General features: G+C 52.1%; 1 protein-coding gene across 1 annotated transcript in view; it reads left to right on the top strand.

Moving 5' to 3' along the window:
- ERGIC1 (endoplasmic reticulum-golgi intermediate compartment 1) overlaps positions 1-17,562 on the top strand; it is a 65,855-nt gene that overhangs the window by 32,268 nt on the left and 16,025 nt on the right. Inside the window, exons 5-8 of the mRNA XM_008069814.2 lie at positions 1,556-1,680; positions 9,606-9,710; positions 11,660-11,720; positions 17,084-17,184. Of these exons, the coding sequence (XP_008068005.1) occupies positions 1,556-1,680; positions 9,606-9,710; positions 11,660-11,720; positions 17,084-17,184 (392 nt within the window). The remainder of the gene's footprint in view (positions 1-1,555; positions 1,681-9,605; positions 9,711-11,659; positions 11,721-17,083; positions 17,185-17,562) is intronic.

Raw genomic sequence — 17,562 nt, 5'->3', positions numbered from 1 at the left:
CTTTACATTTTTGTTATTAGAGAAAGTGCATGCTCATCATTGTACTGCTGGAAAATCCAGAGAAGCAGAAGAAATTGCCAGCAGTGTGGGTGACATTTTGACATCATTTGACATCATTCTCTCCAGTCAGCCTTCCTTTTCTGTGTGTTTCTGAACATAGCTGAGATCATGCTGTGTGTGCAATCTCATATCCTGCTATTAAAAATAATATTCTTTATTACACAACTAATACAGGAATACCTTTTCATTATTTTTACAAAAGATACCCATTTAAAAATACAAAAATAGGCTGGGTGTGGTGGCTCACGCCTATAATTCCAGCACTTTGGGAGGGCAAGTGAGGTGAGAGAATTGCCTGAGCCTAGGAGTTTGAGACCAGCCTAAGCAACATAGTGAGACCCCATCTCCACCAAAAAAAAAAAAAACCTTAACCAGGCATGGTGGCATGCACCTGTAGTCCTGGCTACTCAGGAGACTGAGACAGGAGGACTACTTGAGTCCAAGAGTTCAAGGTTTCAGTAAGCTATGTTTGCATCACTGCACACTAGCCTGGGTGACACAGGGAGAGAAGGACCCTGTCTCCAAATGAACAAATGTGATATGATAACATCGCCATTTCCCATGAGCCTCGCCTTTAATGGCAGCCTCCAGTCCCGTCCACGGATGGACCCTCACTTTCCTCCCTTCCCATTTCTCCCTTTCAAGGTGGGCTGTCTGTGAAATCTCTTTGCTGCCCTTTCCTTGTGTGGCAGCCTCCTCCTCAGGGCTACTGCCTGGGAGATTCCATGCTCCATAGTGTGCAGGGAGCCTCCCCCGTTGTCCCCTGGAACCATCCCTGGAAATGCCTGGACATCCCTTGTCATAGGCCTGCCCACTTTACAGACGGGAATGTCATCTGAGTCACTGTGAGATACAAGGCAGGACCAGGGTTCCCATCTGGTGCCCTGAGGAACCTAGGAAAATACCCAAGCTCCTGCAGGGCAGGGCCTCATAGGAACCAGCACTGGGTAAAGGAGGGTATGGATGAATGAATGATTAATGAATGAATGAATGCTCACTCAAGCCCGTTTACCCCATAAACCTAGAGACCGTGTGGGATGCAATAAGTACTAACGTTATCAAGTACACGCCCTCACTGAGCATCAGACCCTGTTCTGAGCATTTTTCACACCTACTAGCTATTAGGGCCTCATAATCCTCCAGGGAGATTCAAATTCTATCACCCTCATTTTGCAAAGAAAGAAACTGAGGCATCAGAGGATAAGGGCCTGAGCTAAGGTTGCATGCCCAGTACAAGGCAGAACCAGGATTCAGGCGAGCAGCGTGGTAGGCCCCAGGGTGCTCCCCTCTGGCCTCTTACCCTCCACTGCCTCGCCTCAGCCTCGAGCCTAGCAGAGTCGTGACCCTGCTGCTGTAGTCTCTGGGCCCAGACCATGAGCTCTGGGAAAGCCCAGCCCAGCCTGTCCAGGATGGGTGAACGAGGCTCCCGTGGGAGAGGCTGGTCCTGCCCTCCTGTGTCCCACGTCCGTGACCTCATCTCCCTTGGCTCTCACAGTGGTCGGGCTGGACATTCAGGATGAGATGGGCAGGCACGAGGTGGGCCACATCGACAACTCCATGAAGATCCCTCTCCACGACGGGGCCGGCTGCCGCTTCGAGGGGCAGTTCAGCATCAACAAGGTATGGAGGCCCGCCCATGCCATGCTTACCCGCCCCATGCCCTCTATCCCCCCCACCCCAGAAATGAACTGGGTGAGCCTGACCCCAACAGAGATCCCGGCACGGAGGACTGGTGTCCAGCCGCCTGGCAGTCCAGGTGGCAGTTCCTAGCTCCTGGAGTAAAGGGTAGGAGCTAGTCTTCTCCCCAGCCTGGAAGAGTGAGTGGTGAGAAGACCTTAGGATTTGCAGCCCTGGGTTTAAGTCCCAGCTCTCCCCCTTCTTAGTCAAGAAACTATAAAAATAACAAAATTTAGCGTGGCTTGATGGCACATGCCTGTCCTTCCAGCTACTGGGGATGCTGAGGCAGGAGGACTGCTTGAGCCCAAGTGTTAGAGGCTGCAGTGAGTTATGATATCACCACTGCACTCCAGCCTGGGCAGCAGAGTCTCTTAAAAAAACCTGTCTCTTAAAAAAAATTGTCTGGGTGCAGTCGCTCAGTCTATAATCTATAATCCCAGCACTGTGGGAGGCTGAGGCGAGAGGGTTGCCTGAGCCCAGGGGTTTGAGACCAGCCTGGGCAACTTGGTGAGACCTCGTCTCTACAATAAATCACAAAACTAGCCAGGTGTAGTAGTGTGCGTCTGTAGTTCCAGCAACTTGGAAGGCTGAAGCAGAAGGATCACCTGAGCCCAGCAGGTCAAGGCTGAGGTAGCCGTGAACGTGCCACTGCACCCCAGCCTAGGCGACAAGTGTGAGACACCAACTCAAAAAAAAAAACTTAGCTGAGCACTGTCCCAGCACTTTGGGAGGCTGAGACAACAGGATTGTCTGACCCCACGGGTTCAAGACCAGCCTGGGAAACATGGCGAGGCCTCATCTCTATAATAAATCAAAAAAATTTGTCAGGTGTAGTGGCACATGCCTATAGTCCCAACTACTTGGAAGGCTGAAGCGGAAGGATCACCTGAGCCCAGCAGGTCAAGGCTGTGATGACCATGAGCACGCCACTGTACTCCAGCCTGGGTGACAGAGTGAGACTCTGACTCAAAAATAAACAAATTAATTAAATAAAACTTATAATTCAGTTGCTTGTTCTCATTAGTCACATTTCCAGAGCTCAAAGTCACACTGGCTGGAGGCCACTGCCTTAGACAGGGCAGGTCATTTCCATCACTGTGGAAGGTTCTGCTGGACAGCACAGCTTTGGGAAGGTCACTTCGACAGCCGCATGGGAGTGGGCAGGAGGGGCTAAGAGTGGAGATCACAGTAATGAGGTTGGGGAGATGTAATCAGATTGGGGGTACAGGGCTAGTAAGACTGAATGAGGAATTGGATATTGGGTGAGGGTACGCGCAGAATAATTTTTTAAAAAACTTCTTAGGACTTTGTCTTGACAATCAGGCAGTTTGTTTTCTAACTGTGGGGGCTTGGATGCTCATGGATTAGATGGGAGGTGGTAGAGGTGGGTGCCTGTTCCTCTGCTCTGGGGTTATTTAGGGTCCCCAAAAGGTGTCTACAGGGAGATGCTAAGTTGGAAGTGGGAGGGGTGTTCTCAGTGGGCAGCGGAGGGGTCTAGGCTGCAGGTGTCCATGTGGGAGCCACTGGTGCCCAGATGATGCAGGAAGTTACAACAGGTCTAGGTCAGTCTCCTCTGCATGGGGCCACAGGACAGCAGCAGCAGCATAGCTGGAGAGTTTGGGAATGCAGGTTCTCAGGCCCCACCTCGACCTGCTGACTCTGTGTTATAAACAAGCACTCCCAGGGAGTCTGCTGCCACTGAAGTTTGAGGATTGTTGGTTTAAACAACATAACTAGGGAGAGGGTGTGGAGCTTTTCAAATAGAGGTGAGCTCTTGAGCCCATGCTGGTCTCCAACTTCTGGGCTTAAGCAATCCGTCTGCCTCGGCCTCCCAAAGTGCTGAGATTACAGGTATGAGCCACCACTCCTGGCTATAGAACCTTGTTATAAACCCGGGGTTTGCAACTACCCCAAGGAGAGCAGATTGAATTCAAGGGGTCTGTGAACTTAGATGGGGGAAAATTTTTTTTTTTTAGTTGAAGTCTCACTCTGTTGCCCAGGAAGGAGTCCAGTGGCATGCTCATGGCCACTGCAGCCTCTACCTGCTGGGCTCAGGAGATCCTTCCACCTCAACCTTCCAAGTAGCTGGAAATACAGGCATGTGCTACCACGCCCAGCTAATTTTTTTATTTATTGTAGAGGTGATGTCTCACCGTGTTGCCCAGGCTGGTCTTGAACCTGTGGGCTCAGGCAATCCTCTTGTCTCTGCCTCCCAAAGTGCTGGGATTATAGGCATGAGTCACCACGCCTAGCCTGCTGGATGGGGAAAAATTGTATGCTTTTATTTTTACTAAGCTCTGACCCAAAGTTTGCATTTTCTTCTCTGGTGAATGTAAGCAACTAACTATAGTACTATTGGCAGTGCCAGTGACTTTGTCACCGATAGAAATTGCTGATACTTATATCACATGATAATCGTTGCTACAAATTTCCAGATACTGTTTACTGCCATCACTGCTTTGAAATTGTAGTCGTTATTTGACCTATCACTAGGTCTTGTTATTTGATGCATCAATAAAGCAGTGTATTCAACTGTGGTTTTCTAATATTTTAATTACTATTTAATTATAACCTTTTCTTTGTAATCTTATGTATTTAATGCATTAACAACATCTTAAGCATTTAAAACATAGGTGTCATCAGACTGGCAAAGGGTTATCCATGGCACCAAAAACATCACTCCCATAATCCCAGCACTTTGGGAGGCTAAGGTGGGAGGATTACTGAAGGCCAGAAGTTTAAGACCAGCCTGGGCAACATAGCAAGACCCATCTCTACCAAAAAAAAAATTGAAAATATAAGAACATTTTTTTCAAAAGAAGGAATCACATTTCTTCGTGTTGTCCTAGCACCTAGGCTGACAACCCAGCAGACAGCCCAGCCACCACTCCCTCCCCACCTCTTGACAAACATGTCCAGGGCTATGGTTTGCTCCCTTTAGAAGGGACTGTGTCAGAGTCCCCACTGGCTCTGGGTGAACTGGAACTTGCCTTTTGGGTTCAGACAGACTGTGGTCAAGGATCCTAGCTACGGTGTTCACTGGTTGAATGACCCTGGGCAATTTAACTTCTTAGAGCCTTGGTTTCCTCATCTGTAAAATGGGAATAATAATACTGATTTCACAGATTGTGAGACATGATCAAATCAGAGTATTAAAACACTTCATGCAGTAGGAACTAGACAAGCATAGGCCCTTTCCTGGCCTTATCACACATCAGTGGATGCTTCCATGACCTCAGCCGCTGGCAGCCATGGTCATCTAGGCACAAGTGACATCCAAGAAACAGGCCTTCTCTGTCACGCCATTTCATAGACCAGCCCTCGTGTTACAGCTGCCACTTATTGACCCTTTCCACATATAAACTCATTTAGTTCTTGCTGTAGTCCTGGGGAAACTGAGGCACAGGAAATTAAGTGCCTGTTTGAGGTCACACAGCTGGGATTTGAGCCTAGGTGACTTGCCCCAGGGCCCTGGCTGTTAGCCCTGAGCCCATGGCCTGTGGCTGCTGCTCCCAGCATCCTGGCTATAGGTGCCTGGAGCCTGGCTCACAGCCCAGGCCACCCACCTCCTTTGCCAAGGCCCGTGCTTTGAGAGGTGCTCAGATAAGGAAGCCACCAGTATCCATGCACCACGATGAAGGATCAGCAGCGGCCCCCACTCTCTCCCCATTCAGCCAGGCTCAACCCTGCGGCCGGCTGCCTCCTGATCCCTCCATCAGGAAGTCGGCCAGCCCTAGATGTCAGAGTTTGCATGGCTCGAGCTGCTGCAGCGGCGCCCCCCAAAGACCACACGGTGACCTTGCTTAATCACCCAGCCCCCCAGGAGCAGGGCAGGATGGAGCGTGGGGCACCGGCCTGGCTTCAGCTATATGTTTTTAAAATCCATCTGAGACGCTGACGCAGGTTCCTCAGTCACAGGCTCCAAAAGCATCGTCTTCCCTTTCTTCAGCCCAGCATGTGCTGGCATGAGTCAGCCACCCGTGATGGATTCGGTGTGGAACCAGAGTGGGCTACTGAGTCACCGCCTTGCGGGGCCTGGCGGCGGGTGGCAGATGCTGGGGCCAGCCTCCTTGACTCACTCCACTCAGGGCACGTGACTCTGAACTCTGCTGTGGCCCCATCTGCAGGGGGTCCTGTGTCCCCGCAGAGAGAACTCTGGTGGGGACACACATCTCATGGCTGTCGGTTTCTTCCCTCCAGGGGTGGTGGGCAACAGGGACCTTAGTTCTGACTGTGTCTTGTGGATATTTTGTAATGAAAGTGTATCCAGGTGTTATTTATATCAGTGAAAATGAAGTTTGAAATGGTGGTGTGCACCTGTAGTCGCAGGTATGTGGGAGGCTGAAGTGGGAGATTGCTTCAGCCCAGAAGGTAGGGTCTGTGGTAAACTGTGATCTTGCCACTGCACTCCAGTCTGGGGAACAGAGTGAAACTCTGGCTTGAAAAACAAAACAAACAAAAAATACAGTGGGCCAGCTGGGCATAGTGGCTCATGCCTGAAATCCCAGCACTTTGGGATTCTGAGGATTGCTTGAGGTCAGGTGTTCAAGACCAACCTTGGCAATATAGTAAGACCTCATCCCTATTTAAAATTAAAAAAAAAAATTTTAAATACAGCAGGATAGGCCGGGCTCAGTGACTCAGCCTATAATCCCAGTACTTTGGGAGGCTTAGGTGAGAGGATTGCCTGAACCGACAGGCTTGAGACCAGCCTGGGCAACTTGGTGAGACCTTGTCTCTACAATAAATCAAAAAAAGTTAGCTGGGCATGGTAGCATGTGCCCGTAGTTCTAGCTACTTGGAAGGTTGAGGCTGGAGGATCACCGGAGCCCAGCAGGTCGAGGCTAGGATGGCTGTGAGTGTGCCACTGCACTCCAACCTGGGTGACAGAGTGAGAATCCAACTCAAAAAAATATATACATACAGCAGGCTTTTCCTCATGCCCTGCCTGTGCATGTGCTGGTCCCTCTTCTGGAAAGGCCCTCTCTGCCAGCTCTGAGGACAAGCGTGCTCATCCTACAAACCTGACCCTGTAGCAGCTTCAACTGCCTTGCATGGATCACCTCATCACACTTTCCCAATAACTTTCTGGCTTTATCCCCATTTTGCTGATGTGGAAACTGAGGCACAGAATGGTTGCTGATCTCGCCTGAGAACCCCTGGCTTGGAAATGAGGCTGGACTGGAGGCCACGTGTGGAAGCCTGCTCTGTTGCCGACTACTGAGTGCCTGGAGCGGGCCGCGCAGGCCTTGAGGGCGATCTTGGCAACCCTAGTTCCTGCTCCACTGCAGACCCCAAGGGCGTCCTCCTCTACCCTGGAGCTCACTCCACTGTGAGCTGCGAGGCCTAGTCATGCCCTGTCAGCACGATGCCTCCCATGCAGGTCCAAAGCTCAGGCCCTACTGAAGAGGGAATATTCCTGCAGGCAGCCCACAGCTTTGCACTGGAGAGACATGCTCATGCCATAAGCCAACTTTGGTGGACTGCACCACATCCTGTGGAGGCCATGTTCCTGCCTCTGATGCAGCTCAGTCATCTTCATTGAACTGGAATATGATAACCCCTGAGTTTTCAGTGTGGCATGTGAGGGCCTTGGATCAATGGCCTCCGCCGCCGTGTCTCTTAGTTTTCTGCAGCCACCACCACCTGACCCCTGTCCTACTGGCGGTCAGGAGCACCAAACCCTTCTAGCTCCTCAGACATGCCATGGCCTCTGCACTTGTCCGTGCTGTTCCCTCTGCCCAGATACTGTTCCCTCTCTTCTAGGGAAGGCAGACTCCTCTTCAAGGCCTTAGCACAAGGGTGTCCTTTCCCCTAGGAAGCACTCCCTGGGCCCACCCCACACCCTCAACTGAACCAAGACCCTCTCCATAACCCCACCCTGAGACTCCCTTGGCCTACAGAACCTCATTATCCATGTCAGGGCAGGCCAGGGGCTCAGCCAGGGCCGGGCTACTCTCTGGTCCCCTCCCCAGCCCCAGCGCCTCCTGAAAGATGGGCCTCACATGGCCGTCAGCCCAGGGCCACTGAGGTAAACAGCATCCTGGCAGTACGCCCCAAAACAGGATCCCAAACCGCAGCTCTCAACACGTGACCTTCCTTAGCAGGTTTCTCCACTGCTCTGAGCCTCAGTTTCCTTTTCTGTAAAATGAGAACTTTCAGGTGCCAGAGTCAAAGGACTAAGTGCCATTTGTTCATTCATTCATTCATTCAATAAACATCTGTTGGCCACCTGCTCTACATCAGAGTTTGGGGGGAACAGCAGGAAGCAAAACACACAAAGCCCCTGCTGGTGCAGGATGGACCTTCTAGCAGAAGGACGCAGTCGAGGCCAGGATTGGTGGCAGGTGGCAAGTGAAGCCAGTACTGAGGCAGCCAAGGGGCTGGGATGCGTGGTCGGGGGTTCCTTGTGTAGGTGGACAGGGAGGGCCTCTCTGGTGAGGTGACCCCTGAGCACACCTGACGGATGAAAGGACCATGTGGAAGAGGGTTCTGGAAAGGGGTGGCAGGCATAAGGGCCCCAAGGTGGAACCATGCCAAGCACCATTCTCAATGCGGCAGGGAGGTTGAGGTGAGATGCTTGGCTGATGGCCAGGGCATGCCATGGCCTGCAGCCACCATGAGGATGCTAGAGGACAGAAGCCTTGGAGGGTTCCAGGCAGAGGAGTGACAAGATCAGACATAGGGTTTAAAGATCTCCCCTGGCTGAGTGCAGTGGCTCACACCTGTAATCCCAGCCCTTTGGGAGGCCAAGGAAGGAGAATCACTTGAGCCCAGGAGTTTGAGACCAGCCTGGGCAACAAAGTGAGACCTTAGATCTATAAAAAATGAAAGAATTAGCCAGGTGTGGTGGCACACGCCTGTAGCTCCAGCTACTCAGAAGACTGAAGTGAAGGGATAACCTGAGCCCAGGAGGCAGACTGCAGTAAGTCTTGATGGTGCCATTACACTCCAGCCTGGATGACAGAGTGAGACCCTGACCCAAAAATAAGTAAATAGACGACAAATGGATAGATGGGTGGATGATAGATATATCTCTCCCATCCCTACTGGGCGACAGTGAAAGTTAGGAGCCCAGGGAGGAGGGTGTTCTCTTTTATCCAGAGAGGACCTGAACCAGGGAGCAGAGTAGGGGCCAGATGCCAGGTTTGTCTTCAGGTAAAGCTGATAGGGTTTCCTGATGGGCGGGATGTCAGGTGTGTGAAGAGGGGTTCCAGGTGACACTGATGGTTTTGGGCTGAACATCTGAGGAGGAGGAAGGGGATTTTTTGCTGAAACTGGGGGCCCCAGGAGAATCCGTGAGGCTCCTGGCCCCAGGCCTCATCAGCTCTTCCTTCCGTAGACATTCGTCCCTGGGACCTCTCACGAGCTGGACTCTGAGGGGGCCTCCAAGCCCAAGGAGAATCGAGGCCACTGCAGTCTGGCCTCCACCAACCCCCTATCTGGGGTGACGGGTCAGAGTGGGTAGGTGGTGACCTGGATTTGGAGTTGGAGGAAGCTCTGTTCTGCAGGTGCCAAGGCCACTCCCAGCGCACACGGGGCCGACATTCCTGAGTCCATGGAGCGGGCTGGGAACAGCTGTTCTGAGTCCTGGCTGTGTTCTGGTCACCCAGAAGACACGTCTCGTGCATTATCTCATGGAGTCCCCACTCAAGGGACAATGGTGTGTGCCCCATTCTACAGATGAGGAGCCTGAGGCTCAGAGAAGTGGACTTCTCAGCACGGCTGGAAAGGATGCATGCTGGGATCCAAACCCAGGACTCTGATTCCAGCACTCCCTGTGTGCCTGGGTCACATGGGGTGAAGCCCCTGCACCCCACCCCTGAGAGAGTCAACCAAGCTCCTGAAACTTGTGTTTCTGCCCCCAGGTCCCTGGCAACTTCCACGTGTCCACACACAGCGCCACAGCCCAGCCACAGAACCCAGACATGACGCACATTATCCATAAGCTCTCCTTTGGGGACACGCTTCAGGTGAGCGGGGTACACTCGGGATGCAACCAGGGTTGGCATCCAGGGACTGCATCACCTGGTGCCCTCTGTCCTCCCTGAGCATGGGGGAAGGTGGCCCTTAAGGGGACATGTATGCCAGGCTCCAAAGGGTAAGGCGGATTTGGCCAGGTGCAAACAGGAAACTGGGTCTTGGACACTGTCTCAAACATCCCCTCTCTCCCATAGCCCCAACTGGTTGTTTTCATATCAAAGACCCTTAAGGATACTTTCAGGAAAGTAAGTGTCCTGACCCCAGCATGATGTCTTCACACCTGCTATTTATTCTCTGTATATGAGATACTGGGGTAGGAGGACTCCTCGGGTCTCCAGGAGCTGGGGTGTCTGGGGTGAGTCCAGGCTACATGGAGGATGGCCAGGGCTGACGGGTCAGGGTGGTATCTTAGAGCACCCATCTGCCATGAGGAAGACAGACTCAGGCAAGACTGGAAGCATGGAAAGCAGGGAAGGGCCCAGTCCCAGGCAGGCTAGAGGGGAGGGGAGGTGGTCTTGCTTTGCTGTGTTGGCAAAACAGAAGGACACAAGCCACAGTCCTGAACTTGGTTCTCAGTGTGGTAGAAATCTGACTTTGTTTAGGAAATACATAAAGCTCAGCCCACCCATCTCTCCGTCAAACACTCACGAGTACCTACTGCTTGCCAGGCTTTGCACACCTTGGTGAGGACAAGCATGGTCCCAGCCCATGCAGAGCTTCAGATAATCCTACAGATAAACGTGAGATATAACTGTGGACATGACAGTGGAAGGGAACATCCCGGCACCCTTGTCGCTGTAACTGCCATCCTCGGGGGTGGGGAACAAAGTCTCTGAGAGTTGGTCCTGCAACAGCAAATGGACACACCTTCCTTTTCCTTGGCTTGCTGAGAGTGTGTGGTTTTGTTAAGGGCTCCATAAACATCAGCCACCTGAGACCGCATTAGGCCAGGCCACCCACCGGCTGCCGCTGTGCCTGGAGTGGCCCTTTCTGTCCCCACCTACCTCTCGAGTGTTTCTTCCTCCCACCCCTTGGTCCCCTTCCTCCCTGGGCCCATGTGGGCCCTCAGTCTCCAGGCTCAGGCCTTTCCACATGCTGCTTGCCTGCTTAACTATGTGCCGTCCCCCAGATCTTGGTGTCAATGTCACTTCCTCCAGGGTGTCCAGCCCAGTAGCCGTGTTAACCATGCCCATGGTGGTAGGTAGGCTACGTGTCCTGGGCATGTCTTGTCCTGCTTTAGATGCTCCTTGGGGCCAACCTGGTTTACCATCACCCTCAGAGCAGGAGTAGGATGTGGTTTCAGCCCTACCTTACAGCAGCCCCTGCCAGGGGGATGCATGCCGGCCAGCAGCCGTGAGGAGGGCTCTCTCCAAACCTGCCGTGTGTCCTCCAAAGCAGATACAGTGGGGGGCCAGCAGCTCTGGGGCACCCCACCCTGGGCTCCTCTGGAGACTTTGCAGAGGGCCCTGGGGAGCATAGGAGGAGTGTACTAGGGCCCAGGGTCTGCCTTTACTTGAGTTTTCGGCAAGGCTTAGTAGACAGAGTTCAGGCTTGGAGCCAGACAGACCCAGATCAGAGTCTGGCTTAGCCACTCACATGATACTCAAGTCTTGGCATCTTTCCAAGCCTTGATTTGCTCTTCTTTAAAATGGGCCCAGTGACACCCCATTTTGAGCCTGTAATGAGGTGGTGTGAGGTAGCCAGGACAGAGTAGCACACAGTAGGTACTCGTACTGGGAAGCAGGCTTATGCCTACTGTGCATGCGGCCTGCGCTGCCTCCTCTCCCATCCCTCCTCTACAAGGCAAACCCTGCTGGGCCCCCCTTTACACACAGGTAAGGTCCCCAGGCTAGGTGGCACCTGACTGGTCCCCACAACCAGGGCCAGGCCAGGAGGTGGCAGCGTCCTGGGGACCGTCCCTCACTGTACCTCTCCACAGGTACAGAATGTCCACGGAGCTTTCAACGCCCTCGGGGGAGCAGACAGACTCACCTCAAACCGTAGGTATCTGGGAACAGCAGACGGGGTGGGGAGTCTTCAACCCTCGATCCCGGCCAGGGAGGACGCTCACGCTCTTTCCCCACTGCCAGCCTGTGGGGAGATGGAATTATCCCCATCGAGCCTGTCCCTGGGGAAGTAGATGCCACCCTTGGCATGTCATATATGCTTGTGAATACCAGCCGTTGTTGTTACCATCGTGATCAATGCTACAGCCATGGTTCTTCACTGAGTGAATCCCCGAAGACCCCACAGGGTTGATTCCGGCTCCAAGTCTGTGGGAACAGACCTGTAGGGGCCCAGTCAGGTCTGAATCACCCCCCAGCTGCCTCCCCATCCACCCCCGCTCCTGCTCCAATGCCTCCCACCGACGGTGGCTCCTCCTGGATCCTCACTAGAATGGCAGGTGTGAGCCGCCTCGCCCCGCCTTACCTACCTGTTTTTGTCCCTAGCATGGAGTGCTCTCTGAAATCACCTTGTTCTCTCAGTTTTGTGTTGCTCTCAGCTGTGGCTCCAGCTAGAACCTAGCTCTCTGTCTTGCCGGCTGCTCTGTCCCCAGGATCAGCCCCATGCCCAGCGTATGGTAGCCATATAATTGATGGTGCAAGGTGATAAGTGGCCACACTCTGGAGGGCACCAGCCCCTGCCGGGGGGGTGCAGTCTGTCGTGGGGACCTTGGACTCCAGCTCCCACTCTACCATTTCCCAGCCCTGTGGTCTTGAGAAAGTCATGTGATGCCTCCAAGCCTCAGTTTCTGCATATGTAAAGCGGACAGGATCCTCTTCACTCACAGCCTTGCCCCGAAGACCAATGAGATGCATGAAGAGTGTTTGGTGCATGGCCTGGCACATGCCAGTACTCGGTCAGTGTCAGCTTTCTCTCCACTGTCCTCAACCACCAACTTCAGGAACGAGATCCCCAGGGCAAAGACTAAGGGGGCCTTTCCTACGTGGAACTGTGTCCTGTATCATGTGGAACTGGTCCTGAACGGTGTCACTGGGATCAAAACCAGCTTGTCATATATATACATATATATGGGCTACTGGTTTAGAAAATGCAGATCCTGGGCTCCATCTTAATGGCGGGGTAGAGACAAAACAAGATGGACCATGTGTCGATACCTGCTGAAACTGTGAAATGGGGACATGGGAGAGGGTATTATACAATCCCCTATGTTTTGTGTTTACAATTTTCCATAGTAAGATACTTGGAGGGAGGGAGGGAGAAGGAACTGTGGGCAGAAGGAAGTTATCCACATGGGCATCATGAGGTGCTGTGTCTCCAGTGGGCATTTGGCAAATTGTATCAAAGGCCTTCAAAATAGTCATTGCCAGCCAGGCACAGTGGCTCACGCCTGTAATCCCAGCATTTGGGGAGACCAAAGTAGGAGGATCGTTTGAGTTCAGGAGCTTGAGGTCAGCCTGGGCAACATAGCGAGACTTCGTCTCTACAGAAACAAAAAACAAAAAATTAGCCAAGCATAGTGGCACGCCTGTAGTCCTGGCTACTTCGAAGACTGAGGCAGGAGGATCACCTGAGCCCAGGAGGTCAAGACTGTGGTGAGTTGTGATCATGCTACCACACTGCAGTCTGGGCAACAGAGTGAGACTCCAACTCAAAAAAACCCCAAATGATTGCCTTTGAGTCATCAATTCTACGCATAGGAGTACGATAAGGAAATAATTAGGAGAGAGTTCAAAATCCAGGAAAATAATATTCATTGGGTCATTTTTTTTTTTAATTTTTAATTTTAAAGATGTTGGGTATAAGCCAGGCTCGGTGGCTCAGCCTGTAATCCCGCGCCTTTGGGAGGCTGAGGTGAGTGGATTGTCTGAGCCCGCAGGTTCGAGACCCGCCTGGGCAGGCGAGACCTCATCTCTACAATAAATCAAAAAATTAGCTGGGTGTGGTAGCGTGCGCCTGTAATTCCGGCTACTCGGAAGGCTGAGGCGGAAGGATCGCCGGAGCCCAGTAGGTCGAGGCTGCGGTGGCCGGGAGCGAACACTGCACTCCAGTCTGGGCCACAGAGTGAGACTCCAACTCAAAAACGAAGCAAAAAAAATAAAAATAAAAATAAAAATAAAAAAAGATGTGAGGTACAATTCAGAGTTAAGTACACAAGTGTTCATTATGCAAGTACCCTTGTTGATGAGCTGTGCCCCCTCTCCCGTGGCAGAATCCCACTACTACCAATCCCCCCTCCCTCAGCAATTTCCCAATACTGATAATCCTTTTCTTACAGTATTACAATAATTGTTCAAGGTCCGCTTATGAGTGAGAACACGTGATACTCAGTTCTTTGTTTCTGTGATAGATCACTCAGCATGGATCATTGTTTACAAGAGTAAAAATGAAGAACCACATCAGTGTCCAGCCCTAGAAGGGTTGAGAACATGGTAACTATTCACATCACGGAATTCCTGCAACTGCTAACTGTGATGTGGCAGGACCTCACCAGCAGTCAGGCAGCAAACATTGTGCACCTCCTGTATACCAGGCATTGGTTAGGTTCTGGGTACATGGAAGGGAATAGGACAAACAAACTCTGGAGCTCACATTCAGAGCCTTGGTCCTAAAAAATGTTTATGATGTTCAGGTCTTAGAAAAAGGCACGGTATGATCTTGTTTGAGGAAAACATAAATATATGTATTAATATCAGTCTGGCAGTTTATACATGAGAATGGGAACCACAGCTTTCTGCAGATGGTAGATATAGGGGAGACTTACCTCTTTTCCTTGGTGATCACCTGTGTTTTGTACAAATTTTAACAAAAAATGGCTATGTACGATGCCTCATGCCTATAATCCCGGCACTTTAGGAGGCAGAAGCAGGAGAATTGCTTCAGCCCAGGAGTTCAAGACCAGACTGGCCAATATAACGAGACCTGTCTCTATTAAAAAAAAAAAATCAAAAAATATAGCCTAGCTTGATGACACATGCCTGTAGCCCCAGCTAACTGGGAGGCTGAGGTGGGAGGATTACCTGAGCCCTGGAGGTTGAGGCTGTAGCGAGCTGCGGTTGTGCCACTGCACTCCAGCCTGCATGACAGAGATCTCGACTCAAAAACAAAGACAAATACAAATTTTTTTTTTTTGAGTCAGGGTCTCACTCTGTCGCCCAGGCTAGAGGGCAGTGGCACACTCAGCCACTGCAGCCACAACCTGTTGGGCTCAGGCGGTCCTTCCATTTCAGCCTTCCAAGTTTAGCTGGAACTCCAGGCACATGCCACCATGCCCAGCTAATTTTTTGATTTATTGTAGAGATGAGGCCTTGCCATGTTGCTCAGGCTGGTCTTGGACCTGTGGGCTTAGGCAATCCTCTTGCTTCCACTTTCCAAAGTGCTGAGATTATAGGCAACTATGCCTAGCAACAAAAACAAATTTTTAACAAAAAAAAGTCACAGGTGTGATTTTGGCCTTTGAGCCTTCAAGTTGGGACGTCATATTTCAGGTGTGGTCTTTGGCTCCTGGTTTACATTGCAGGCCTGAGCCCCGCCATGGGCCCACTTAGTGGACTAGCTTAGTGAACTCTCTGGGAATGCGACTCAGATGTCTGCCTTTTACTTCTGGGTGATTCTAATGCTTCTGATATCTGAGAACCATTACGGGCTTGAGCAGAGGGCTGTTGGGGTCTTCATGGCCTTGCCCTGAGGCTACAGAGCTTTCTGCAGGTTTCCAGAGGAATCTACTCAAGACAGTCCAGGAAAAAATTAGCCGGCACACACTTGTAATCCCAGCTACTCAGGAGGCTGAGGCAGGAGGATTGCCTGAGCCCAGGAGGTTGAGGCTGCGGTGAGCTGTGATGGTGCCACTGTGCTCCAGCCTGGGCGATATCCTCCTTTCCGTGCTGTGGCAGTTGCAGGAAGAGGCAGGCGGGGGGGTCAGGGCCATGGATGCCGTCTGCGTACCACATACCAGCCTTCTAACAGAGGAGGCTGACTGGACTATGGGACCAGGAGTAGACCCTATAGGCTTGACTCTGCATTGTTTTAGCTCCATGGTTCCTAACTGGAGATGCTAGAAGGTCCGTGCGTTCCTCTTAGCATCCTAGAAGGCCCAGGAGAATTCGTGCCTTCCTGGGTGGTGTTTGGCAGCGTGGAGCGAGCACCCCATCAGCCCAGCATTGGTTGCTGGTTACCTCATGCTAGTCAGGAGGTGATTCATGGGTCCCTCCATTCATGCTTTGTCCGGTCACCCTTCCATCCATTCACTCATTCAACAAGCATTTGCCACGGTCTGCTCCGTGCCAGTCTCTGCACAGGCTCTGGGGACACAGAGATGAGTAAGCCTCCGTCCCTGTCCTCAGCATCCTCCCCCACCCAGGAAGAACGGGCCTGCCATTAATTGAAAACAGAGAAAGAGATCAGTCAGCTCTTCATAGATGCGGTTCTTTGGGGTGGTGGGCTCTTCTGTAAACTGAAACTCTGCTTGTTTTAAAAGTACAAATATTCAAACAGTACTGGGGGATGCACAGTGAAGTGGGCTCTTTCTCCAGGCCTGTCTCCCTCCCCAGAGGCTAAAGCTGCTCATGGTTTCTTGGGTGTCTTTCCAGAGCATTCTACACATTCACAGGCATGGTCTCTCCTGCCCCTAATCCACAGAAACATGTTGTGTGCCCTATTCTGTGACTTGGTTCTCTCCCCTCAGCCATACCTCTCCGAGAATAGTCATTCCCAGCTCTCATTCTTTAGTGGCTGCCATATTGATGGACATTTGGGTTGTTTCACGGCCACCACAGCTCAACCTGCTGGGTTCCGGTGCTCCTTCCGCCTCAGCCTTGGGACTACAGTTGCATGCCACCACACCAATAGTTTTTGTGATTTATTGTAGAGACAAGGTCTCACCAAGTTGCCCATGCAGAATTTTAACATAAATTCAGGAGTAAAGATCCTGATGGGTGGAGTCTCCTAATTCTTGGGGTCCAAGAGAAGAGATGACGAGGGGACAGGCTGGGCACCGTGGCTCATATCTGCAATCCTAACACTTTGGGAGGCCGAGGAGGGAGGATTGGTTGAACCCAGGAGTCTGAGACCAGCCTGCGCAACACAGTGAGACCTCATCTCTACAAAAAATAGCCAGGCATGGTGGCACGTGCCTGTAGTCCCAGCTACTTGGGAGGCTGAAGTGAGAGGATCTAGGCTGCAGTGAGCCGTTATCATGCCAAACTCCAGCCTGGGCGACAGAGTAAAACCTTGTCTCAAAAAAAGAAGAAGAAAATGAAGAAGAGGTCATTTTCTGGTGAAAATTTTGTGGGGATTGAGCCCCCCGCAATGCCAAGGGCATTTAAGATTAGGCTGAAATGACATAGAGCTGTCAGCGGGCAGTGCCTGTCCCCTGCTTCACCTTGCTGTGTCCTTCCCGCAGCCCTGGCCTCCCACGACTACATCCTGAAGATCGTGCCCACGGTGTATGAGGACAAGAGTGGCAAGCAGCGGTACTCCTACCAGTACACGGTGGCCAACAAGGTGCGCTGGCGGCGGGGCCGAGCCGTGTGCGGCGCGCCCTCTGCTGGCGAAGAGCAGAGGCTCCAGGCAGCTGCGCCCACACCACTTCTGCGGGTTCCTTCCGGGAGGCCTTCCCTGGGGGTCTGCCTGGGCCAGGCTCCGTCTCTGGGTAAAGCCGGAAGACCCAGTCCCTGCCATTGTGGCAGTCTCAGAGTCAAGAGGAGGAAATCTGCCAGTAGATAGGATGTGATCTGTTTGGGAAAGAGCCGGCAGGCAACACCCCTGCCCCCGCCCCAACCTCCGGGTTGCGGTTGTCTCAAGACCCTGCGTCTGGTCCTAGGGATGGCTGTTGATTGACTTGCTGTTGATTAACAGGGTGTTCCAGGACCCCAACACTCT

The sequence above is a fragment of the Carlito syrichta genome, unplaced genomic scaffold (assembly GCF_000164805.1).
Source record: "Carlito syrichta isolate Samal-C Ts95f unplaced genomic scaffold, Tarsius_syrichta-2.0.1 Scaffold312219, whole genome shotgun sequence".
NCBI lineage: Eukaryota > Metazoa > Chordata > Mammalia > Primates > Tarsiidae > Carlito > Carlito syrichta.
Note: the sequence above shows the minus strand (reverse complement) of the source record. Positions and strands in the feature narration are given on the sequence as shown.